Source organism: Colius striatus, chromosome 6 (assembly GCF_028858725.1).
Source record: "Colius striatus isolate bColStr4 chromosome 6, bColStr4.1.hap1, whole genome shotgun sequence".
Taxonomy (NCBI): domain Eukaryota; kingdom Metazoa; phylum Chordata; class Aves; order Coliiformes; family Coliidae; genus Colius; species Colius striatus.
Genome location: NC_084764.1, coordinates 44,822,230 through 44,848,882, shown reverse-complemented (window position 1 = coordinate 44,848,882; position 26,653 = coordinate 44,822,230). Strand labels below are relative to the sequence as shown.

At 43.2% G+C, this 26,653-nt stretch overlaps 1 protein-coding gene across 7 annotated transcripts in view; it reads left to right on the top strand.

Moving 5' to 3' along the window:
• Positions 1–15,401, top strand: part of WDR25 (WD repeat domain 25) — an 84,883-nt gene extending 69,482 nt beyond the window's left edge. For 6 of the 7 annotated variants that reach the window (XM_061998697.1, XM_061998699.1, XM_061998694.1 and 3 more), the window contains 3 exons: positions 10,400–10,570; positions 12,947–13,087; positions 13,462–15,401. In XM_061998697.1, coding sequence (XP_061854681.1) covers positions 10,400–10,570; positions 12,947–13,087; positions 13,462–13,683 — 534 coding nt within the window. In that variant the 3' untranslated portion in view covers positions 13,684–15,401. The remainder of the gene's footprint in view (positions 1–10,399; positions 10,571–12,946; positions 13,088–13,461) is intronic. The other variant, XM_061998700.1, reaches the window with a different exon arrangement.
• The last annotated feature ends 11,252 nt before the right edge of the window (positions 15,402–26,653 follow it).

The window sequence follows — 26,653 nt, the reverse complement described above, 5'->3', positions numbered from 1 at the left end:
CTCTCTGGTGGAGAGATTATTCTGGAGATCTATTGTTGTATAACAAATTGATTGAATTTATGAAGCATTTGGAGAATGTTTATAAAGACTTTATGAAGAGACCAGAAGGCTTGGAACTGAGCTGCTGTGTCTTAAAAACAATGTAAACAAAAATCTCTGCAGTGTGAGCCAAGGAGACAGCATCATACCCAACAGCCCCTGGGGGATCTTTGGACCTTGCAGCACAACCAGAAAAAAAACCTGTAAAATGCCCTGTGTAAAGAATTGTGCAATAACACTGAGACCTTAAAGTAGCTTGTATTTTAGAAGTATGACCTTTCTCTGAGCTGTGGAAGAGTTTCTTAAGGTGTTCACGACAAGTCAGTTGAATTACAGTCACTTCTGTTTTGGCTGGTCTATATATTTCAGCCACTGGAATGTTACTATTCCTTGAAATACCAATGGGAACAAAGGATTGAGACTTGTATTCTTTAGCTCCCCTCAGTCTCCTCTTTAGTCTAGAGAAGAGAAGACTGAGGGGTGATCTTATTAACATTTACAAACATCTAAAGGGTGGGTGTCAGGAGGTTGGGACATCCTTTTTTTCTATAGTAGCTAGCAACAGGACAAGGGGTGATGGGATGAAGCTGGAACAAAAAGGTTCCACATAAATATAAGACAAGGCTATTTTTACTGTGACAGGAGGGAGCCCTGGCACAGGCTGCCCAGAGGGGATGTGGAGGCTCCTTCCTTGGAGGTCTTCAAGACCCACCTGGACGTGTTCCTATGTGACCTGATCTAGGTGACCCTGCTTCTGCAGGGGGGTTGGACTGGATGATCTCTAAAGGTCCCTTCCAACCCTACCATTCCATGATTATATGATTCTATGTCTTGATTGTGTTCACAAAAGAAAATATGACTCCAGATACCTTTTGTTTTGTTTTACAGTTTGGATTTGTAAGCTTGCACAGTGACAGTTACCGTTGTAGTTCTCTTCTGACGTGTACTGATACTGTTTTTAATGGAACTCAGGTTCCTTACAACGTGAGGGAATCATCAAACTAACTGAACTGAAAAGATTTCTTTGCACACATCAGCAGGTTTTGCATAGTTGAAAGCAGGGATGCTATTGGCTCTGCTGAAAGGACATACAGCACTTGAGAACTTTTCAATGGATGTATTCATTTAAATTTTCTACATGTATCTGTGTAATCATTCCTGACTTTTGCATATTTTACCTTTTATTTGCATCCTGCTTTGACTGATGAAACCCTGAACGTTTTGTAAGCGTTCAGGAACTGCTTCTTTGTCGTGTGCATACAGAGCTGCAAAGAACTCTAGAGGCAGGGAGATCACAATCTTTATTCTTTTGACTCTGTTAAAAATAGAATAAAATATGCAGCTGTTGGATGTATGCTGGTTTTGATCTCTTTGATCTCTTCTCTGTTGATGTTCATGTGTTTTATCTTATAAACCATGGAGACCCACTGGAGCTTTGGCCAGAGCTATCTGCTGTAGCTGTCAGTCTCAAGGAAGCTCCACGCAGTAATCTGGAGAGGGAATGAAGAAAACATTAAACAATTAATTGTAGGACTTAAGCAAAGGTTGATTGTTTGATACTTACTTGATGTCAGTCTACAATTTTGGACTTTGAGAGAGCATTTAGAGAAGCTGGAGAAGGCAGGGCTGAACCTGTGTAGCTGCCAGGCACAGAGGGATCTGGCAGTGTTGGGTGACAGCAGCTGAACTGAGCCAGCATTGTGCCCACGTGGGCAAGAAGGTCAAGGGCATCCTGGGCTGGATCAGGAACAGTGTTGTCAGCAGGAGCAGGGAGCTGATCATTCCCCTGCACTCGAATCCTGTGTCCAGTTTTGGGCCCCTCTCTACAAGAAGGACATTGAGGTGCTGGAGAGGATCCAGTCACAGCTACCAAGCCAGGAAAGGATTTGGAGCACGTCTCATGTGAGGAATGGCTGAGGGATCTGGGGCTGTTCAGCCTGGAGAAAAGAAGGCTCAGGAGAGACCTTCTCACTCTCTACAGCCACTTGAAAAGAGGCTGCAGCCAGATGGGGTTGGTCTGTTCTCCCTAGGAACAAGCAATAGAACAAGATGAACCAGCCTCAAGTTGCACCAGGGGAGGTTCAGGCTGGATATGAGGAGGAATTTCTTTGCTGACAGGGTTGTGAGGCATTGGAAGGGGCTGCCCAGGGAGGTGCTGGAGTCACCATCCCTGGAGGGGTTTCAGAGCTGGGTGGGTGTTGCACTGAGGGCAATGGGCTGGTGGTTGATAGGGCTGGGACAGAGGCTGAGCTCCATGAGCTTAAAGCTCTCTTCCAGCTGAAGCCATTCCATGATTCTATAATTTTTGAAAAGTGTTTGTTACAGAAAGTATCCCACTAGCATCATCAGTAAGAAAGAAAGAAAGAATATGGTGCAGGCAAAGTAGCAATGGCTTGTTAGCAATGAGAAGAGTACAGATTAAAACAAAGGTTCAGTCTTTGGAGATTAATAACAAAGTTTTGTCAGGTCATAAGGAAGGCTGGAAAAAAGATAAATCAATCTGCTGGAGTGATAGGCAAATGTAAGGAAAACTTGGATGTGAAGATTTACACAACTGCTGATTATTTATGTTGAAGTTTTATAAGCTGGAGGACCAATTAACCAGAAGAATGGTGGATGCAGTTATTTAGAGCTTTAAAAATTAGTCTAGAAATGCACTGCAGAGTTTTTATTCACAGAGGCCAAGGCAAAGTAACAACAGGGTTTTTGGGTTTTTCCCCATCTTGGGCTATGGTTCTGGATTGAAAACTGTTTGGCTACAGAGTTGCAACTCTCATTTATAGCTTTATGCTTAAAAAGAAACAAAACATTGAAGAGATGCTCTTTATGTGTTTGAGCTATTTCTCTGTACTTGAGTTTTTAAAGAAATAAGCCTAAGTCATTAAACCACAGTTAAAACTAATGAATTTGGAGTGCAAGTGCAGCACATTTGTTTCCTTGGCAACATTCTAGTACAATATCTTTCAGATGAGGTGCCACCGTTTTCAGTAGCATGTGTTTAGGAGACCTAATGAATTTGTCTCTGGGTAGCATATCAATATGAGATAAAGGCTGTAGGAATTGGTAAGGCTGCATGTACTTCTGGTTTCTATGGAAACACCCAATACATTGTCACCTATTGGTGGTCTTAGGAAGAACAATATAACTAAAATAAGGTGATTTACTCAGTGCTTTGGAAAACTAAAGTTCTTCTCACAGTCAGAGAAATCCTTACTGAGCCTATGGATAAAAAAGCTCAAAGAAATATGGTGGAGGTACATTTTTACTTGCATAATGAGACTTGGTTTTGGATGTTAAAATTCAGAGGTCCTTCCATGTTTTATGTGACTGTATCATGAGCAGTTGTGCTGTGTTTGTCTGGAAACCTCCTACGGTGGTGTTGCAGATGAGAATAGTGGATCTGTCTGTGCACACAACGGAGCAACTGCTCCTGGAGAGACTGAAATGGGCCAGGGACAAAACATGCTTCCTTCTGCAGCGTGACTATTGCAGTGAGAAGCTGTCAGGGAATAGCTCTTCTGGTTTCAGTCCATTTCCAGACAAATTTTACACCCCTAGCAGTGACTTAGCAAGCAAAACTATGAAAGCATGGAGAACTTCTTTATCACCATTCCCAGCAATGGTTACCCAGGCATTTCACACTTCAAGTCTGGAGACTTCCTGCACCACAGATAGTCTTTGCCTTTCATAGATCTTTTTGAATTTTCACACTGTGGAACTGGTTGTTCTTGAGTTTTTTACGCCTGCAACATCCTGTAGCAAGATACTTAAATGTGTATTGTGTGAAGAAACATCTTGTTCCGTGTGTTTTGAAGATGCCTTCTGCTGGTTTGGAATCTTAAAGTTCTTAAAGAAACCTTCTTCATGCTGCTCAGACTTCCAGTTCTTTCAAATTCAGTTCCAGAAGGACAGGGAGCTGCTGGAGAGAGCTCAGTGCAGGGCCACAAAGATGATGGAGTGGAACATCTCCCTTCTGAAGGGGCTCTTCAGCTTGGAGGATACTGAGGAGTGACCTCATGCATGTTTACAAAGCCATAAAGGTGGGTGTCAGGAGGCTGGAGCCAGGCTGTGCTCAGTGATGGCCAATGACAGGACAAGGGGCAATGGGGACAAGCTGGAACAGAAGAGATTCCAGAGAAACACAAGGAAAAAACTTGTTCCCTGTTGAGGTGAGGGAGCACTGGCAGGGGCTGCCCAGATGGGCTGTGGAGTCTCCTTCTCTGGAGACATTCCAAAGCCACCTAGATGAGTTCTTGCGTGATCTACTTAAGGTGGCCCTGCTCTGGCAGGGGGTTGCACTGGATGGATGATCTATAAAGGTCCCTTCCAGCCCTCGAGATTCTATGATGCTGTGATCTCACCTCTATACTTACAAGTCCTTGATTACTGCTCCTCATAAAAAGACCATTCCGTATCTCAGATGTTCCTTGTCTGTTTCCTGTATACAGATTCACTTCCCAGCCTATCTAAGATGGGAAGATAATAAAAAATAAAGAAGCTGATGGGAACATATTTTTTTAAATCCTAATAATTGGTTGACACTCTCCATCACAAGATTTTGTGCTGTCTCATGCAATTGGAAAGTGACTTTAAAATAAACAGTGTACATTATTCACACCTAAAGATCCTTAGGTAAAACCTTATAGATTGATGCCAGATTAAGTTCAGACACTGCTTCATTTTTATCAGTCTCCTTTTCCTTTTAAATATTCTCAAGACTCCCTGACAGTCTCGAGCTGTTTCTGAGCAGAGCAGTTACAAGCAGGAAAAAAACTTAAATAGAAAACCAAAATAATGTTGATAAATTACATAAGGAGAAGTACAGCTGTCTTATGTTAAAAGAACATAAGACTGTATAATGCTTCATCTTCTTGTCTGTGATAGCCTCATGTGTTTTGATTAAAATTGCCATTGTAGTTTTCAGTTGGAGTTCAGAGACATAAATTGGATTTGTCATATAGTTGGTGGTTTTTTTGTTGTGAACACACAGCTAAAAGCAAATAGTAGTCATCTTCCTCAACACCTTACTCCCTAGAATAGATCAACACAAATGGCTTGCACTGCAGCAGGGTAAAAAGCTTCTGTTTTGTGCAAAATAGACTTTCTTTAAAGGTAAAATGCATTTTTTATTACTAGTAATGCTGAAGTACTGTTTCACAGAGGAGACTTTAGTCAGTCCCCCATTGCATTAATTACCCAACCTGCCAGTAAAAAGAGCCAGTTGCATGCCAAAACAGGCAATGTGAAAATATAGGACAAGAAGTGGAAGAAAAAGAATGGCCATTTTTCCAGGATGGAAACCATGGCACTCTCTGAATGTTCAGGGATTTCTTTATGACCATGCAGATTGCCTCTAGTCCTGTTAGGTTTGTTTTGAGGCCTCATTCCTGATGATCAGGGCAATGACTATACAAAGCCTTCTCATGACTTGCATAGAGCTGGAGAGGATTTTGGGAAAGTGCAGGGCACATGGCTTGCAGGTGATTTTGGGAAAGTGCAGGGCACATGGCTTGCAGGTGACCAGCAGCTTCTGAATTGCTCGTGTGGCAGCTTGGAGTTTTCTTGACAAACTACCAGGCATTGCATGTGCTTTGTGCAGAGAAGTATTATAGAACACTGATCTGAAATATGTACCTGGGTTTCAGCATCACAGCATGCTCTTCAAATCACCAGAACCATAAGAACCTGAAACTGATTTAATTTGCTTAAATTACCTCTCTTGTTGGATGCCTGCAGCCACGGACTCTTGCCTCAGTGATGAAGCTTTATTATTACGTTGGATCGTGTTGACACCAGAAGCCATTAGACCTTCCTTTGAACTGATTTGTTTTATGTCCAGAGCATGCTTAGACTGAAGAAGTGGACTGTGATTTTCCAATGCTTCTGGGTGATAAATCTGCAAAAAGCAAAAGCTGTTATTAAGAAACTGAAGCTAGCAGGGTAGGGACACACTGGTGCTTTTCCTAAGCAAGTTTCTCAGGCGTGTCATGAATTAATTGTCTAAGGTAGAGCAATGCAGGTTTAATTGTGAGCACTTTTCTGAGCAGGGGTGTTGCTGTTAGTTATTTTTGAAAGCTATCTTTATGTGTGAGTGTCAATACTGTGTTGTTGTTTCATCCCAGGCAGCAGGTAAGCACCACGCAGCCACTCGCTCGCGCCCCTCACCCCAGTGCGATGGGAAGGGAATTGGAGGGGGAAAAAGTAAAACTTGTGGGCTGAGGAAACAAAAATGGTTTACTAAAATGAAAGAAACCATATTTTGTTATTGTTGTTAGTATTCTATTATAATTAAAAGGAATAAAAGAAAAAAGAGAGAGAAATAAAACCCAGGCCAAAAACGCAAGTAACGCACAATGGAGTTGTTCATCACCCACTGCCAAATGCCCGAGTGGTGATCCATGCCTCCTGGCCAGCTCCCCTCAGTTTAAATAGCTGTACTACCCTGTGACAGGACAAGAGGTAACAGACACAATCTGGAACACAGGAGGTACCACTTAGACATGAGGAGAAAGTTCCTTGCTGTTGGGGTGAGGGAGCCCTGGCCCAGGCTGCTCAGGGAGGGTGTGGAGGCTCCTTCTCTGGAGGGCTTCAAAACCCACCTGGACATGGTCCTGTGTGACCTGATTGAGGCAAACCTGCTTTAGCAGGGGGGTTCATCTAGAGGTCCCATCCAGCCCCTTCCATTCTGTGATTCTCTGGGATGAAATGTGGGCACTCTCATCCTACTTGCTGTGTGAGAAGCAGAAATGGTCTTGATGCTGTGTAAGCAGTGCTCAGCAATAACAAAGTGTTTCCAGTGTTATCAGCACTCTTTCAGCACTAATCCAAAATACAGCCCTATACCAGCTACTCCATCCCTGCCAAAACTGTATTTACTTAAGCTACTCTTGAAAATGCTCATATATTGTTCTCCAAGGCAGTTCTGACTCTGTAGGTTGAAGACTAAGCAGTGTAATTTCTCTGACATATATATCAAACCTGTCAATAAAGACAGTGTTCTGTGCTAATTTTTACAAGGACAGTTTCCTATTGCAGAGCTCAGATCCACAGGTAGTTTGGTTGGATGTGCTACTAAATAACAGGCAAGCAAACATATTGAATGATTAGCAGTGAAATGTTAAAGTTTCTAGTGGCAATTTATGTAAGAGCCCAACAGGACTTCAGCAAAAATGAAAAGCATGTTTCCAACTTTCCAGTCTCTCCTTTCTTCTTACAGGGAGTTGTCCATTGCTACAAAACCTGTTAAATCCCAAAGTTAAACCTTAACTTCTTAACAGTGCTGGACACTGTGTATCCATCATTATCATTTATTGGTTTACATCATTCTTAATTTCCCAGCACCAATTGACTTTGATTTCTGCTTCTCTCTTTCCACACATTCTTGCTGCGTTCTGCTCTGCTCTTTCTGACCCTCCACTTGGGACTTGTCACCTCCATCAAGATGCCAACTGCTAAGTAGCTGCCTCCTTCATTCTGTCAGGGTGGTAGAGCCTTTTATGTCCACACCTCATGATTTAACTTTGTTTCATTTCTCTTGCAGTCCCTACAGCTGTCAGGTTTCAGTGTGGTTTTCCATTTCTCTTTCCAGGCAGCTATTACATTTTGTGGGCTTTTTTGCTGGTGTTTTATTTTAACTCCTGCAGCACAGTTTAATTTTCTACTTTACTAATGAACTGTGGACTTCCTTCTACAACTGTCTGAAGAAACAGCTCTGCATGGAGACTTCTGCATAGAGAAAGTGGAGGTTATAAATATGCAAATGGCCCTTTTGGCTTTACGAAGTTTAATTGCTTTGTACATTATGCAGATTCCTTGGCTGAGAAATCTGATGAGGGCAAGTGACAAATTTGTACATTGACTGTCTTAAAAGTGCAGGCAGATTGCTGAGAAGTGTGCTGTGTTGAGTCTGCAGGTTTACATCGTGTGGAGGTGGGGTGTGTAGGGTGCTTGCATGACCGAGGTTCTTCACTGAATGCTCAAGCTGCATTTCTCTGCTGTGCATTTCACAATGCCTGTGCAATGCAACTGGAGCAGCAGCTGCAGCCATCCTACATGCTCAGATGACACGAAGCAGAGCTGGAAGGGACCTCAGGAGATCATCTAGTATATTCCTACCCTAAAGCAGAATTCCCAAGCAGTCAGCCTTTTGGGCTGGAGGCGAGAAATCAAGAAGTTCTCATGATGTGTTTTATATTCAAATGTTTCATACTTAATCCAATCAAAGGAAAAAAGAACAGAGTTACAGTTCAGGAAATCTCACTGTGACACCTGAAAATTGTTAAGAAATATATATATATCTGTGCTTCCAGTATCTGTGAAAAGTCTGGGCGCTGAGGTCAGTAGTCATGTGCTTTGTTAAGGGTAAGCACTGAAGTGCCTCACGAAGTCGGGAACTGTTTCAGTGCAACACTTCAAACACTCCGTTGGTTTTCCTAGTGATGATAGAAGGCCCAACCTCTGCACACGCTGTTGGGAGTGCTGTCTGCTGTGTTTTATCTATCTTGGAGAATGAGACATTTAGATATTAATAACTAGGAGTCTCCTGGTGTCCTAGTTTTTAAGATTCACCATATTTAGAGATGGATTGCTTTGATCTGGCCACTTACCTTGAAGTTTCTCTTCACTGGAGGCGAATCAGAGGAAAAAGAAAGCAAAAGCATTGATTAGCAAAATTCAAAGTAGACAACAGAGATGTAAAATTTCATGAAGAAAGGTGGAAAGTAAGGCAATTCAACTTGTTCATATATATTCCTTAGAATTCTTCAAAATCTCTTTCAAACATCCACTCTGGGGCTGGTAAAATATTGCGAGTCCTGTGGCTGAGGACCTATTTGTACATGGACCAAACCCCCTTTGGTGTCAGTCCCGAGTGTGGGAATCTGGGTGTCTGATATTTGGGAAGAATATTTGGGAACTTGTATATTTCCTTTTACATCACAAACATCTTTAGAGGTTGTTCACGTGCATTAATAACGTGGTGGGAAATGGTGGGTGAGCCAAATTGTTTACTCTTGAGCCCAGATGTGATTTGAAGTGTTGATGACTCTTTCTTCCCCTGCTGCCCATCATTTTCAGCAGTGACAGAGTAAGCCTCTGTTTCAGCAGAACCAGCAGAGACTGCTTCTTGCCAGGTCAGTTGGTAGGCAGATGGGGTGAGAGGTGTGGGGTTGAACCCTCATAGGCTAAGGCAGGATCTGAGGGAGCAGAGCTTGCGTGCTCAGTCAGAAGCTGCCTACGAAGCCAACATGGACACACTCAGCAGCAGGGTAGACCTCATTCCTGGTTGGCACATCTAATAGCTGTGTGAGGAAGCAGTCCAGGTACAATTCCAGATACTTGATGGATTGCATATGAGCTGTTGTATTTTTCTTCCAACAAGTGTCTGCAGTAGTTGAAGTCACCTGTGAGCACCAGGTTCTGTTGACTCGAAGCGTACTGAAGTGATCCAAAAGTGATCCATTTGCCTTAGCATTGTGGTTTAGAGGTCAGTAGCAGATGCTTACTGTAAGATCCCCCTTGGAGATGACTCCTTGGCTCTGAACACAGAGGCATTTGGTAGGCCTTCTTCAGTCACCATAGTTGACTTCTATATGTTCAAGGTTCTCAACATAGACTGTAACTCCTCCTCCTCTTCCCTGCCTGCCTTTATGAAACAGCCTATAGCCATCCATCACAATCCTCCAGTGTCCCACCATGTTTCAGTTATTCATATGATGCCATAACTGGGTGCAGAGCTCCAGTTCTTCCAGTTCCCCAGGCTGTTGCACTGGTTTACATATGCGTGAGGTGGTTCATCTCCTGGTTCTCATCTTGGGAGGCAGCTAAGGAGCGTTTGTCTCCTCTCTGGTTGGCCTGGCTTGTTCCCACTTGGTTGCAATGGTGTAGCATTGCCACTTTAGATCCTGCTCTCTGAGTCCCTCAGTTTAAAACTCACCTCACCAAGCCTTCAAGCCTGCTGCCAAAGATTCCTTTGTCCCTTCTAGGGAACCTTTAAGAAGTTCATAAAGTGGAAAGGAGTTTGTGTAGACCTAGCTCCACAAGATTGTGTTGTCTAAAGCTTGTTCTGTATCTAACTTAATTTCCAAGGGAATGTATAACAGAATCTTATGTACATAGGCTATATGAATTATACATACCAATGTTTTCTTTTACCTCGCTTCATTTTCCTGTGCATTCACTCTTTATAGACATTAACAAGCTACTTAATACACTAGTACTTCAACAGTTAAAAGTGAGTTCCTTCTCATATTTTAATATAATACATCATTTGTTGGAGATACTTGTTAATACAAAGAGAAAAAACAGAAGCCACCACGTTCTTCTGATCCATTAAAAAATAACAAAGTTCTTTATCCACTAGGTGCTGAGAGTGTACAAAGCTGCAGTACAACAGACACTGGATATACTGTTTCTCCCTGAAGGGAGGGAATTCCTGACAAGCACAGATGCCGTGAGCCGGGACTCAGCTGACCGTACCGTTATTGCGTGGGACTTCCAAAGTGCTGCAAAGATCTCCAATCAGATATTTCATGTAAGGGTAACTGCTACCATTGTTTGGGTCATGACTTAGAATTTCGTGCCTGTCAAGGGTGTAAAAACAGCTTTTGATTTTCTGTAAGATCATTGTGTGGAGTCTCCTTCTCTGGGGACATTCCAGCCCAGCTGGATGAGTCCCTGTGTGCCCTGCTCTAGGTGCTGCTGCTCTGGCAGGGGGGTTGCACTGGGTGAGCTTCCCAGGTCCCTTCCAACCCTTGAGATTCTGTGATATGGGATGTGTAAAACATTCTTAAGGTAAGTTGAGGGCTTTGTTTGGTTTTATATTAAAACACCTACTCTTAAGAAACAACCTTCAAGCCTGATAGCTCTCCTTGGATTCAAGATATTTACATTTCAGTGCTCATTCACTGACAACTCAGCTATATTTAGGCTTGGCCACTGCAGTGTCATTCTAGGTTGCCAATGGTGCCTGGCAGTAGTTGCTATAGTGCCACGTTTCTTTTCCCACACCTTTTCATGTGTGTTTCATCAGCTGCAGTGAGGACCATTGGCAAATGGAGTTTAATATTCACATAGTAATAGCAACCTGATAGATGCATGTAGATACCTCAGTACAGCGTAATCACAGAGGCAAAATATGCCTGTGTCAGTGCAGGTGGAGTATTTCTCTCAGTAATCTATCCAGGCAAGATACTTAATGCACTAAATTGTCTAGAAAGGCTGACAGCTTCAGAGGAGATTACCAGGGAAGTTAATAGATAATTCCATTTCCCTGGGTGTTTGAAAACCCAAGTCTAATATCCTATGTAATGTAATACAATTGGATTGTACATAGATGCTTTTTGGTTGAAATGAGCAGTTCTCTGCTGACAAGGACAGGTAGTTGATGATCTAATGGGGCTGTTTCATTTTACACAATTGTATCTTTGTCCAATATTGGAGCTATTAACATCTTGGATAGGCAATAGGAAAAAACCCCTATGATCTGTGAATATATAAAGTACAGACCATTCAGGTTCAGGATCAAGGAGTAAAACATGAATAACTTTTTTTCTCCTTATCCTCCCCCAAGCAAACAAAACTCTGCCAAGGTTTATCTTATCACAACTGCAACATCTCTGAAATGGACCTTTTTCTCCCTTTTCTACACTGTGCACAAACAAAAGTTGATGGTGACTTTGGAAACTCGGCTTCACTTTTCTGAATGTCACCTTTGAACCCTTCAAGATGGAAGAGAACAGTTTGGATCTCAATAGGACTTGATCTATTGCCTTTCTGAGTTAACAAATGAATAGTGAAGAGCTCTAAACCAACCTTCCTGCAGTATACCCAGCATAACAGCATTTTATAAGAGCATGGTGGGGGAAGGTGTCTGTTTAAATGGGGTGATTTCTATTCCTGTCAGTGTGGCCAGAACTGAGAGAATGGAGGGTTTTAGAATGACAAAGTAGTGGGGAAGGCACAGTATGGCTATGGAGAGGCTGAGGGAGCTGGGGCTCTTGAGCTTGGAGATGAGGAGGCTTGAGGGCTGATCGCATTCATGGTTACAGATACATAAAGAGTGGGTGTCAGGAGGCTGGAGCCAGGCTGTGCTCAGTGATGGCCAGTGACAGGACAAGGGGCAATGGGCACAAGCTGGAATACAAGAGGTTCCAGAGAAACACAAGGAAAAACTTCTTCCCTGTTGAGGTGAGGGAGCCCTGGCAGGGGCTGCCCAGATGGGCTGTGGAGTCTCCTTCTCTGGAGACATTCAAACCCAGCTGGATGAGTCCCTGTGTGCCCTACTCTAGGTGCTGCTGCTCTGGCAGGGGGGTTGCACTGGATGAGCTTTGCAGGTCCCTTCCAACCCTTGAGATTCTGTGATATGGGAGAAGAGAATTCACTTTGACCTTCAGTTTTCCTTGGGCAGGAAGAGGATGATCGAGTACCATCAGGCTGGAGTTACCTTTCTCCAGGTGTTCTGCAGTATAATTATGGCTCAGTGGGAGATGGGACTTTGGTCATTATCTATGAAGCTGGGGTGGAGATTTGATTTAATATTTGTCTTGGTGTAGGACTTTCAGTGGATTGTAAGGAGTTAAGTATCTTTCTGTAATGTATACTGCCAGATGACTTATGTACTTTTTGCCTTTTGTGGTCTTTGAAAAGGTCAAAAAATAACCTGAATCATAGAATCACAGAATGGTAGGGGTTGGAAGGAACCTTTAGAGCTCATCCAGTCCAACCCCCTTCTAAAGCAGCTCCCACCTAGATCAGGTCACACAGGAACGTGTCCAGGTGGGTTTTGAAGCCCTCCAAGGAAGAGACTCCACACCCTCCCTGGGCAGCCAGGGCTCATTTGAACAGATCCAGTGAATCATTTGAACAGACCCTTTGTTTCACACAAGGGTTTTTTGATGCTTGTTTTCAGGAGCGTTACACTTGCCCAAGCCTGAGTGTGCACCCGAAGGAGCCCGTGTTTGTTGCTCAGACCAACGGGAACTACATGGCTTTGTTTTCTGCCCAGCGCCCCTACCGAATCAACAAAAGGAAAAGATACGAAGGGCATAAGGTATCCTTCTGCACTGGGAACTTCCTACCCCAGTCTGTGGGGAAGATAGCAATGTACCTGTGCTTTTTAATATGTCTGCTAATAGGGTTTGATTATAAACCAGTGATAGATATGATATGGCTTTATTTGCTTCCATGTGTGCCAGTCTGTTTCGAATCACATACGCTCTGAAGAAAGTAGTTATTAGAAGACTTGATGAATACCTACTAGCTTAATTAAAGAAGTTTGTGTTACAGCTGTGCTTAAGAAACACCTGGAGAGGTGTTTCATGTTTGCTTATTTAAAGGTACAATTGTTTTGCTGCTATATTCAGTACATCACAATGAGCTCTTCCAATCAGCACCGGGACTGACACTGTTGTTGATTTTTCACAGGTGGAAGGATTTGCAGTGGGCTGTGAATTTTCTCCAGATGGAACACTTTTGGTGACAGGAAGTTCAGATGGCAAAGTGTTTTTCTACAACTATCATACTGCTCGGATTATTCGCACTTTGTCTGCACATGAAGAGGCTTGTGTGAGCGCAATATTTCACCCAGTCTTGCCATCGCTCCTCGCAACGTGTGATTGGACTGGGGAAATCAAGATCTGGCAATAACAAGCAGAGTTAGTGTTCAGGATGTCTCCTGTTAGCCTGTCAAAGGCAGAGGAAATAAACCTTTGGTTTGGAACGTGGAATGTTTTTGTGATGTGTTGTAAGGAGGAGAGATTGTTGTCTTGTCTTTTATGGCCTCTAAGTGTGTGCTTTCAGAAAGGAGTTAAGATGGTCTTGTGGTTAGCTAGCGAGTCTCCCTCCCTCCCTTGGCCCTGTTGACAAATCTGTCCCTTTTGTGGCAATCTTTTAGCCTTGTTTCAGTAGCTAAACCTAAGAAAATTATTGCACTTTCTATGTAGCTTTTCAATGCAGTTTTCTCTAACCCACATTTTATCATTGTATCGTTTAAGCTGTAAAAAGCCTGAGTCCAACAGTAAACTCAACACTGCCAAGTCCATTAAACCATGTCCCTAACTGCCACATCTAACACCTTGTAAAATATCTCCACCACCTCCCTGGGCAGCCAATGCTTCACAAACCTTTTGGCAAAACAAATTTCTCCTGGTCTTCAATCTAAACCTTCCCTGGTGCAACTTGAGTCTGTTTCCTCAGCATTTCGTGAGGACATGTACTTTAACAGAGAATGACACTGAGATTAATTAATACCTGTTTGATCTTCCTGGAATTGTAGCTCTCTTTTTTATTTTTGTCATTAATTTAAATTAGTTTTGACTATTTTAGCTCTCTGACCTGGTCACTGAAGGGTTAGACAAGCGATAATGGAGTTCAAGCAAAGCAGCTTCTCCACGCGAGAAGGAGGAAGATGACAGGGTAGGTGGGACTGTGTCTGTTGGAAATGAGAAGCTGTTACCACCTCAACTTTATTGTAAAATGCCTTCTGAGGGTTCCAGGGAAAGATGTGCCAGATGACTTGAGGTTCAACATGGGGTTCAACAAGGACATGAGGTTCAACAAGGACAAGTGCAGAGTCCTGCAGCTGGGAAGGAACAACCCCCTGCACCAGTACAGGCTGGGGGTCGAACTGCTGGAGAGCAGCTCTGCAGAGAGAGACCTGGGTATCCTGATTGATAATAAACTAAATATGAGCCAGCAATGTGCCCTCATGGCCAAGAAGCCAATGACAGCCAGGGGGCATCAAGAAGAGTGTGGGCAGCAGGTCGAGGGAGGTTCTGCTCACTCTCTACTCTGCCCTGGTGAGGCCTCATCTGGAGTCCTGTGTCCAGTTCTGGGCTCCCCAGCTCCAGAGGGACAGGGAACTGCTGGAGAGAGGCCAGTGCAGGGATACCAAGATGATCAGGGGACTGGAGCATCTTTCATACGAGGAAAGGCTGTGGGGCCTGGGGCTGTTTAGTCTGGAGAAGAGGAGACTGAGGGGGGATCTCATTAACAGTTATAAATATCTAAAGGGTGGGTGTCAGGAGATTGGGACATCCCTCTTTTCTATAGTAGCCAAAAACAGGACAAGTTGTGATGGGATGAAGCTGGAACACAAAAAGTTCAACTTAAGTATAAGAAAAAACTGTGTCAGTGTTTCAGTGAGGGAGCCCTGGCACAGGCTGCCCAGAGGGGGTGTGGAGGCTCCTTCCTTGGAGGGCTTCAAGACCCGCCTGGACACGTTCCTGTGCAACCTGATCTAGGTGACCCTGCTTCTGCAGGGGGCTTGGACTGGATGAGCTCTATAGGTTCCTTCCAACCCCTACCATTCTGTGATTCTATGTCTTGAAACTGATTTTGAAGTCAATAAATTTCTGTTCTTGAAATACTGTTGTTTAAAGTTGAGTTTTGAACTTACATTTATGGCTGTGCACAGACAAAGCAAAACTGTAAGTAGATATTTTTACTGAAAAAAACCCTTTTTAAAATCCATGGTGTCTGTATTTCAGTATTTTACTCCTGTTGTTCTTGACAAGATGATCATTGAATTGATACCTGGGGTGGGAAACAATCAATGTGCTTCCCTAATTCCTTGTGAACACAAATGCATTTCTCCAGACTTCTTGATGTCACACACAGAAAATTGTCACCTTGCTGTTCAGCTCAGCATAGGGAATGTTCTTTGGCAATCAGACAGGAGCTGGGCTATTCTTCTGTGAGCAGAAAATTCAGTAGGCCATAACTGTGTATTTACATATATATAGATTGCTTGTAAATGTATCTTCAATTTGGATTCCCTGCCTTTGGGTTGCTTGCTTCTAGAAGCTATCTTTTGAGGTCCCTTCCAACTTTAGGATTCTGTGGTTCTGTGATATATATGTGTGTGTAGACACATATAAAAAACTCATGTCTGTGCATCACATAAGCCATATGTATTCCCACCCCATTTTTCTCTGTAAAAAAGATGTGCTGCCTTGCAGGGAATGCCATAAGCTCTGCTTGGTTTTGGTCTGATTAGTGTATAACATACACAGGGTAATTGTGCTGAGTAAATTGTCATGATATCTAGAGATCTTTTACAGCTGTAACTTTTCCTCTGTAGCATCTTTTTATTCTTCTGGTTTTAATCTTTGCACAAATGTGGCACATGGCCACAGAGATGATGGAGTGGAGCATCTCCCTTGTGATGAGAGACTGAAGGAGCTGGGGCTCTGGAGCTTGGAGGAGACTGAGGGGTGACCTCATTCATGGTTACAGATACATAAAGGGTGTGAGGAGGCTGGAGCCAGGCTGTGCTTAGTGATGGCCAGTGACAGGACAAGGGGCAATGGGGACAAGCTGGAACAGAAGAAGTTCCAGAGAAACACAAGGAAAGACTTCTTCCTTGTTGAGGTGAGGGAGCACTGCCAGGGGCTGCCCAGATGGGCTGTGGAGGCTCCTCTCTGGAGACATTCCAACCCAGCTGGATGAGTCCCTGTGTGCCCTGCTCTGGGTGGTGCTGCTCTGGCAGGGGGGTTGCACTGGATGAGCTTTCCAGGTCCCTGCCAGCCCTTGAGATTCTGTGATTGTGTGATTTGCAAGGGGTTTTGTTCATTTTTACCACAAACCCAGTTAAAACAACCTTTTCAGAGAAAATTTTTCAGAACAGCCTTGCAAATGGCAGATTTGAGCTAAGCAATGAGCAAAATGTACTCCATTGCTTTGTAGGTTGTGTTTCTTACAGCTTGGAGTAAGAAATAAGCCTGTACCAAGATGTACTCTGCATCCACAATTGTACTGTGTGAAGTCTGGACCAAGACATTGTGGCTGCTTGGCTTTAATGAGTTTGTGACAGGTCTGACAGGCTTTAACACAAGGCATTATGTTTCAGTGAACCATGCAATGTGGCCCATGTGACTTTTATTTTTGTGTCTCCCCAGCCTGTTAGTTTCTCACTTCTTTGTTCAGCAGTGAGCTCTTCCACAGGAGCCTGAATTTTGCACTTCTCTTAGAAGAGTTTCTCCAACATACAAGCCAGCTGGATCCTTTAAATGACAACTGGTTCAGTGATTTGATGAGTCACTCCTAATTCAAGCTGTGGGGTCTTTGTGAATGTCAGAAGGAGTTCAGCTGAAGCTCTGGCATTTTCTAAGAGGGTGGCTCTCCAGGTATTTTGGTTCAAAACATGCTATTGCCACTTTAAATCATGCAGGCAGTTGTGTCTATATGAGGGATGGGCAGCACTGCAATTGTGTGATGCCTCCTGTTACCTCCACAAGAGGTGATCTGTCTTTAAATACAGTGCTGGGAAATGCCTCTGGAATAAATGTGAGCTCATGGTAGAAATGCCTCAGTAGATGAGGCTTATGTGGAGCCTCAGCTGAGAGCACTCTGGACAAAGTGAAAGATCCAGGGGAGCAGTCCTTGGGAACCATTGCAGATACTGAAAAGTAACTGCATTTCACAATATTCCCCGTGTTGTTGCTTAATTTATGTCCTGAAGCATCGTTCTGGTGTCTTGACATTTATCCCTCCTGAAACTCTCTTGCAAGTATTCATTTTATACTGTTGGGGAGTAAAGCTTAAACCTGATTAATGATAGCAGAGGAAAACAAAAGCAATTTGAAACTGCATGCTCCTAAAGAGTATCAAAGTTAGAATTGCATTGGTGTCAGATCTGCAAGATGGCTGGAGTTTTAATTACTGATGACATGCAGACAGAGGTTTTACAGTGCAATGAAACTGTGCTCACAGATTATCTTGTTCAAATCTCTTTCTAATATAAAACTGATGAAGACACAGCCTGAAATTTAATCATTGGAAATATTTTAGAATGGTGGTGTCAATTAAGTTTTCATTATGATTCAAAGACAAATTCTTCCTTGTAATCTTATGTAATGAACTGTAATCAAAAAATACCCACGTTGCTCCAGCATTCTGCAATTACCCAGCACTGCTTGGGCTGCAAACGAGGGTTATTATGGTCAGATGAAGCTTTTACAATGTAATGAATTGTTGGTTAATTAATTTTATTCATGAAATTGTAATCTACAGATTTTGAACCTTGGTTTAGGAGCAGTTCTTCCAGCTTTACATAGAGTCCCCCAGGGCATCGTATATTAGAGCCAAGGCAGAGATCTTTGGCATTTTGAAATAGTCTAGACTGTGTAGATAAACAAGCCAGATTCATTTTAATCTATTTTGTACTGTACCAAAAAGTAATAATGCTAATCTCTAGCACTTTATTATTTGCTCCTGGAGCATTATTAATTTGGGGTGTCAGAGGAGGCAAGCTATTCAACTGTCTTTATCTCAAAAAACCTGCTAATTAGCAGACAGTTATTAGAGTCACTGTGTGCACTCAGCTGAAATACTGTTGGTGACTCACTCTATATTTCAGCTAGAGGCCTAATCACAAAAATAAGGTATGGCATTACAATGGGATGACTCTTTCCACAGGGGACAGGCAACTGTAAAGCTACAAGACTGTGGCAGAGCAGAACCAAACAGGGCTCTCAGATTTCCCATTGCCCTGGTCCATGGCTTTGGACTGCATTCAACTGAAAATATTTGGTCTGCTTTCTACAGCTGGCCTTGATCTTGTTCCCTTAGTCCCCACTCCTCCTAGCCACTGCTCACATCCTCACCATTTAATTTTCAGCTTTCCTCATTTCAGCACCTTCTCTTCAGCATTCCAATGTACAGTAGCCTGTGTGCTTACACTACCTTCGTACTCTCTTCAACAAATGTGGTTTTGCTGTGCTCTGCCTTGTGCCTTTCAGGCTTTCATTCCAGCTGTCATTAGAAACCCAGCCAGAAATCCCAAAGCTCTTTGCACTCCATTCTTACCTTTCTGTTTTCCAGTTTTAATGAGGCTTCTTACTTTTGGAGATTCTCCCTTCTAATTCTTTTTAGCCTCTCCTGTCTGCTTCTCTTTCTGCCTTTGATTACTGCTTTACTGTCTTGCAGATCCTTTGTGTTATAGCTGTTCCTACAAGGTGGATCTACATCAATGTTCTGTTTGGTCAGGAGTGCTCTTTTTGGGGGAAAAGATATTGATAACCAAAAAAATCTCCCAGTTATTGTCACTTAGAATCCTTTGGTTCAGAGGGCACAAACTGCACTTCTTTCAAATGAACCTCCATGAGGAGATGTGCTTGAAGATCATATTTAACACCTCCCAGCTGATGGGACTAGGCTGGAGATAGCTCAGAGTATCCCCTACCCTCCTAAATGCATGTAGGTTAGATGCTGCATTTTCAAGTGTGAGAAAGACTTCACACATTTATTCTTTTTGAGCCTTACTAGTTGCTAACATAAATGTAACCTGAAGAGTTTCAAAGAGCCTTTGGCACTTTGGTAAATCCCTCACTGGTCTCCTCGTGACTCACCACTGTGCAGAGTGCTCACACATCTGGTGTTTTCTCACTGCAAAGGATGGAAATGCATGAAGACATTATGAGGAGAGAAGAAGGCAGTTTTAGAAGCACTTGATCTCTGGTGGTAGTAAGACAAGCTGTCCCCTGCCAGATGAAATCTGCCACACGAGTGAGTTGGGACAGAGCAGCCTACCCTATGATGGGAGTAGTGAGTGGTGTAGGTGGGAGTAGGGCTCCCTTTGCTGCCTTTAGGTGGAGATTTAAAGAAATTAAGCTCGTTCACCCCTTTTTCCTTCTACACAAGCATATACAGAAGCCTACCAGGCATACCTAAGTGCTGCACAGAAGTGGTGAAACTCCATGGAACTGTAATTTTCCCTATGTTTTAAACATTTTGGGTAAGTGCCTATTAACCTAAAAACCCTTGCAGGAACACTTTGGAGAAGGCTGAAGTTCACCAAGCCTGAAGTTCACAGTCTAAATGGCTCCAGCTAGATCCAATTTTCTTCATTTTCCATCAGCAGAGCCACAAACCTCAGGTATCTTTCCTAGTTCTGAGTAAGATTTGTACTAACAAATAGTTTGAAGTGTGTCCTTAGAAGAGCAATTTATGGAACAACTTGTGTGTAAGTGTTCCATCCTTGGTACAGAGCTGGTTACCTTGAGGAAGCAATTTTCTTGTGTTTGGATTCTTACCACTCTCTTCTAAGCAAGTAGCAAAGAATTGCCTCAAAGTGTATTTTAGAGAGACCTTCACCCATGAGCTGTGTAGTTTCACTGCATCCCCACCTCCCATGGTACCTTCCTATTGAGGGACATGAGTAAATCCCAGAGCCCTTCCACCTTGCATAGAAAATGATTTAAGTTGAATATTAGGTAAAGAATATCATACCTCCTAAAGCAGATGAGTTGGTTTTGCTTCCTTCTCTTTCCTTGCTTTGTTTGTCCTTGCTGAGGCAAGCTGCTCTTGTTTGCAAAGAGGATTTCTTGTAAGTAAAGATAAGAGGTCTATTAGCCCCATCCAGCCTGGATGGTTAATTTGCATGTCTTTGCTGGTTGCTTTAATACACACAATTACTTGCAATGCAGAAACCATCTCAAATCATTTTAGCATAAAAATGAAAATGCTTGTTCTGCTGTTAATATGAAATGTTCAATCTGTGAGCTGCAGACATGACATGGGCTCATTTTTCTTTGTTGCAACCTCAGACAGATAATATTTTGATCAGATAGGTGTCCTCTGACACATATCATTGCAAAAGCAATGAAGTTAAATCTTAATGACATCCACACACTCATCTGCAGATTCTTTACTTTTCCCAAACATGAGAGCTTTTTGGTTTTGTTTCCCAGGAGATGGGAATACTGCTGAGAGAAAAAGACACAAGGGTTTCTTCTACAAGTACACATGGCACTAATTGCTCAGTGATCTGCCTGTCCTGATATCAACTCACAAACCTCTCCTTATATCCCTCCTCTCCCCTGTCCAGTTGAGGAGGGGGAGTGATAGAATGACTTGGAGGGCATCTGACCCCCATCCAGAGCTAAAACCAGCGCAGAAGGTGCCAGCTGTGTGAAGGAATACAAAACACTTTTGTAAGACATCTTGTTAGAGGAAAATTTTGGCAGTAATTTGAGTAAATTAGGGCAAAAATATCAATGGACTCTTCAGATATTTTGTAGAGGGATGTTATTTTTCTTCATAAACTAAGGGCTTCTCATCTGCTCCTGAAATTAACAGCTCTGGTTTTATTTTTGGCATTCATAATTAGACATTAATTTGCTCTCTGAATGCTTACATTTCAAGTTCTGCAATCATTCCCTCCTGAGCAAGCACTACTGTGAATCTCTGTGAGAAAGATTCATGACAATTAAGTAGATGTGAAGTGTTAGTACATCATCTGTGTGGTGTAGTGTTACGTTCACAGGGGGAGGCACAGCCCCATCCGTGCTGAAGTCCCCGTCAGACATAGATGACTTCACAGGGATTCCAACACAGACTTCCCTGCAACGTCACTGCCCAGGTCTGACCCTCACCAGCTCCTACACAAACCTCTTCTTTCTGCTTTTAAATAGAGCTGCTGCCACCTGGCTCAAGACTGATTTGAAATAGCCCCATGTTTGGTTATGTCTTCCCTCTGCTTCTGTTGTTCCTCTGCTTGTTGGTTCTCAGTGGCTGCTCACAAGGACTACTGCATCACTGAATGCCTGTAGTGCACCTTTCTCACCGTGGGCACAACCACAAAGAAACCTGTTGGTGGCAGACTTTCAGCCATTGATTGCTGTGCTTAGGACATTGATGATAGGCTTGAAACTCTTCTGCTTTGTAACACACTGTAAAGGTAAAAACATATGTTGTTTTTATTAGGTTGGCTATAGGACACAAGCTCCTGAAGTCTTTCCTGCAGAGGACCACTTTGTAGGAGAAGACATCAGGGTAAGAAATGCATAATGCACTTGCCACTTCCCTCTGTAAATCCCTAGGACAGCCTCAGCTGTGGGACTTCAGGTCCCTTGTTCTGGAAGGCTGTGTGCCAGAGCAGTGCCCTCATAACAGCAGACACCCAGCTCTGCCTGAGCAATGTGTCACCCCCCGAGCAGACAGCTCTAGCATGGCTCCTCACCATCAGGCAGAGCCCTGAGGAGGGAAGAGCAGCTTGGGAGCGCAGTGGATGTGACTTTTTGCTCCAGAAAGGCTGACCCCTTTGAGTGCCCAGCAGTCTCCTGTATCCTCAGGCAGCTGAAATACCTCTGTGGCTGCTACAGGGGAGACAAGCCATCACTGGGCTGGTCAAGGGGGATTATAAATGAGCCTCTCTGTCTTGTTTGTAAAGGATTTTTCAAGCTGTACTTTGGAAATTGCTTTGGAAATCCTTTGGAGGATTTGGTAGCAGAGGTTTTGAAAGGATGTGCAGGCCCTGGACTAAACATTTGGCACATATTCAGGGAAGACTTGCTGGCATTGGTAATCCCCACTGATCATGTCATCCCCAGAGCCCCAAAGCATAGGCAGGCAGCGAGGTGTTTCCTTACAACACCTTTTACAGAGAGGTTGATCTTTGGCCCATGTAAGCCTTTGACAATGCTGTGCCTTTACAGAGATGCTGGGAAACAGAAGAAACTTGCTATTAGGGCATGGAAAGTAAACTGCTGCACTCTTTTGTATTGGAATACTGTTCTCAGGGAGTGTTTTGAACACTTCAGTGCAACAAATAAAAGAAGTAGAGCTGATAGGTTGCTTTGCACCTTTATTATGAAGAGGCAGATAATTGCTAGATCCCATACTCCAGGAGACTGAACACATCAGGTGTCAGCCTGACATGATGAAATCTCTGCTATGGGCTGCACAAGAACCACTCTATCTGGCAACAGCCTCAGGTAGGAGCTGCTTCTGTAAGGAGAACATTTTTGGGGAACAAGTTCCTCACCTTTCAAGGAATTACAGTGCTTAGCTGACACTTTCTCCTCACTGTATTATTAATACACAGTTGCTATACTGATTGTTTTCCATCTAAATTAGACCTTTTGTGTGTGTTTGTGTGTGTGTGTGTGTGTGTTAGCAGCCTGCATCTGTCTCTTTTGTGGCTGGGGTAAAAGGTGTACATCTAGCTTTTATAGTGCAACCAGTTTTCTTCTCAGGTTTCAGATCAAATGCTCTTGCTGTAGGGATGAAACTCATCTAAATTATTAATAGAAAGCTTTTGACAGGCAAGAAAGTGTCATCATTTCAATATTGGGAGCAATATGTGTAAGTTTGCAAGCTTTACAGTAGGAAACGTCTTCCTCTTAATCAAGGTGTGGGTATACACGCCAAGATAAATGAGCAGCCCACCAAAAATCTCTGCTCCCTTTCTAGGCAAACAATACAATACAGCAATTAAATGGAAATTCATTCATTAACTAGAATTCAGAGCAGTTTGCTGTAGCTGCTGGGGGGGGAGGGGGGGGGGGATTGCTGACAAGGAGCAGGATGAGTGGTTTATCTGCAGTTTGTATTCTAATTTATCTGAGTTCCTGAACAATCCTAATGTGATTCAGATGTGTAAGGCAATTAAATGTGATGTTCCACAGGCAGATAGCACCAGTCTGTGTGTCATCTGTGGGTTTGAAATGAGCCCTAAAAACCTTTGTAAGGTTTGGTGTGTGGGCTGTTCCTAGCATGGCTAGAGGCATGAATCGAATGTACTGTAAATAAACTATGGCTTGGAAACTTTTGCTGCTTGCCCAAAGAGGAGAGAAAATACTGATGAATGTGGAAATGGGAACATTTGAATGCAGTGGGTAACTCCTGCATGACATGAAATAGGGCTGGAGCAGGGGAAAATGGATTCATTCAGCCAGCGAGGGAGAAGCCTGAACTGCCACTGCCATTAATTAGGAAACATTTTGAGGAGTAAGTCAAGTTATGCACTAAGTTTTTTAATCTTTGCTCTGCTTTTCTGAGGAGCTGCTGCCCCAGTGCCTGCTCTGCAGGTCTGAGGCTACAACACGAGGAGACACAACCATTTTCTCTGCTCTGTTCTGTGAGCCTGCAGGAAAACTCTGAACTGATCCTCTCCTTTTTTTCAGGCTCTATTTCCTGGGCAACAGCCAGCAATAATAATGGTAAACCTCATTGTAGCCTGAGTCCACAGGGCCTGGGAGGTCCCCAGATCCGGCTGCTGTTTTCTCCCGTGCTCTCTGATGCGTCTCACTTCATTCTGTTGTCTGTCTGTTGCTGTGCAATCCAAGGCTAGGATTATACACCCCAAGATATGAAATGTAAACATGCCTCTTTCTCTTTTGTGCTCTTGCCTTATTTCTATTTATTCCTCAGTGTTCACAGCTGTGCAGCCCCTTGCATTATGCATGCTGCAAGTGTCAAAACCTGCCTGGAGAGCCCATGCTACTTTTATCACTGGTGTAATGAGGAAATATTGCTTTGTGGAGTACAGATAATGCTGCAGCATCTGTATAGCAACTGGCAGCCTTAAAGGGAACATCCTAAGTTTGTACTGGTGTAGATGTGATCAAAATCTGTCACCAGCCTCTGAAAGAGCTGCTGAAAGAGATTTTGCTTGTTGCCACCTGTCAGCAATTTTCCATTCATGAGGCTTCTGCTTGACTTTTGCTAGTTAGATACCTGCTGAAGGGAGTGAGTTTGCTCAGCTATGAAGTGTGTGCCTCTGGGAAGTCTTTCTCAGACAGTAGGCACTTCCCTGTTGCTTTGTTAATAGCTGCACTGGTCTGATGAACTCTGAGCAATCCCACCTCTTTGAACTCTTCCTTTTCTGTTTGTTGAGATTTTTCCCCCCAGGAAAAGCTAGTTCTTTCAACAGCTGTATGAAGCATTATCCCCTCAGTAGGTGAATACGAAAAGGTTCAAAGCCATCTGTAAGTATGACTCTATAAGTGGGTGGCATTAATGGAGGATGTGTCAAGGTAGTTTGTGACAAGGGTGGTGCCTTTTTTTTCCCCATAGATCTTCTGTGCAGATTGATAAATAGCTTTGGCTTTAAGCAGGTATAAATATAAACTGAGGGGTGTTAAGAAATGCACTGTCAGTGCCTGTAGAAACATGAGGTGGAACCCAGCTGCTCTGTAGTAATTTCTGAATGCTGTGCACTGAGACATTTGCTCAGTTTAAGAGGCTTTGAAAGGAGAAAGAACTGGTAAGAGAAAAGGGAGCCCACAATGATGGACTTTCTGCAAATACTAGAGGGCAGTCAAAAGTGGATGCCAGATCCCCTGGCTCTGATGAGCTTTGGCTTTCATCCTGAGCTAAACCTGAAGGACTGCAGGAACTACAGTTGTGATCACAGGGGCAGGAGTGGTTTCCACGAAGACTCTCTAGAGGCAGGGTGAGTTTCTTGAGTGCAGTGGAGTGAAGTTTAGGCAGCCAAATGGATGTGAAAAGAAATTCTAGCTGAGGTGGGTCTGAGAGAGAGGTGAACATGCATGTAGCCAATTGCCTGCCCTTTTCAGACTCGAGCAATAAACTCATCCACAGAAAACTGAAAGTCCCCTGTATTGATCTTAGAAAGACGAAGGGGACTGTCTGCAGCCCATCCAATGTGTGAGCTGTCTGTGGCTGCACAGTGAGGTATTGCAGCCCAAGGACTGGCCTATGAATGGGAAATGTTAGTTTTCAAATCCAAAGGGGAAAAAGCTAAGGATAAGGAAACATAATATTTGGTAAAGCTAGGCAGGTAATGCAATATGCATGGCCTGTGCAATTACAATCAAGAGACTGTTATGTCAAGTACTGTATAATCAAGTAATAAGAGACAATCAATCCTTCATAAGCTTACAGGATAAAAAAGAAGAATTATCATAACTTTCCATAAGGCTGAAATACAGATGTTGGACAAATTAACTGTTTGCCAGGGCTTGGGAATTGTGTGTGTGTTTCCATGAATGGCAGGTTAGGTTGTTTGAGTGAGAGCAACACTTTCTCTCTAACCAACAGAAATAGTCTTAGAAGTGAGAAACAAGTGGAGTTTTGAGGATCTCAAGCAAGAAATCAGGTTTAATTGGTGCTGTCTAAAGTGCCAAAAAGTGCATTTCATCTTCTTCATCAATAGAGGAGGAAAAAAGAGTAAGAGACAGTATAAACCTGTTTTAAATAAACCACTTGTCCTGGGTTTTTGCAAAGTGTGACTTTGCTGGATTTGTTTTCAACTTGGCTGTCACCTCGGCTTTCTGGGTTCTGAGATCTCAGTAATGAGCTGTTTACTGCCATTCTTTTCAATTAGACCATTCCTCCTTGAGAAACAAACGTTCTCCTGTTAAACTGATTTAGTCTCGGGACTGCTTTTCCCTACTGACACAAGCCAGGTCGTTGTAGGCAGGACTTAAAGCTCCAGCCAAAAAGCCCAGTCCCTGCAGCTTGCAAAACATATCTCTTTAAAAAGAAAGGGGGGGGGGGGAAAGCCCAAATGAGAGTGAAAGGAAATAGTGTTGCTAAAAGCTTTTCTCTGTGACTTTTTCACAACATACCCTAAAGCTCAAAGGAGCACAGTACATGTTGTGACTGGAGTTTGTACTGCGTTTCATGCTGAGACAGCCAGCATCCTTCCTCTGCCTCCATTCCCTTATCTATCCTGCAGCTTATCAGAACTATTCAAGCTGGTCTAAAACAGCAAGGTGCAAGTTTTCAGCTCAGTTACCTGTTTTCTCTGGGCAGTTCCATTGTGTGTATTCTCTGGGCAAAACATGAACACACTCTGGTTTATTGTCCATGAGCACTCAGCTCTTAGGAATTATTTGGTGTTTGAATAGTTTAGATATAGATTGAGTTT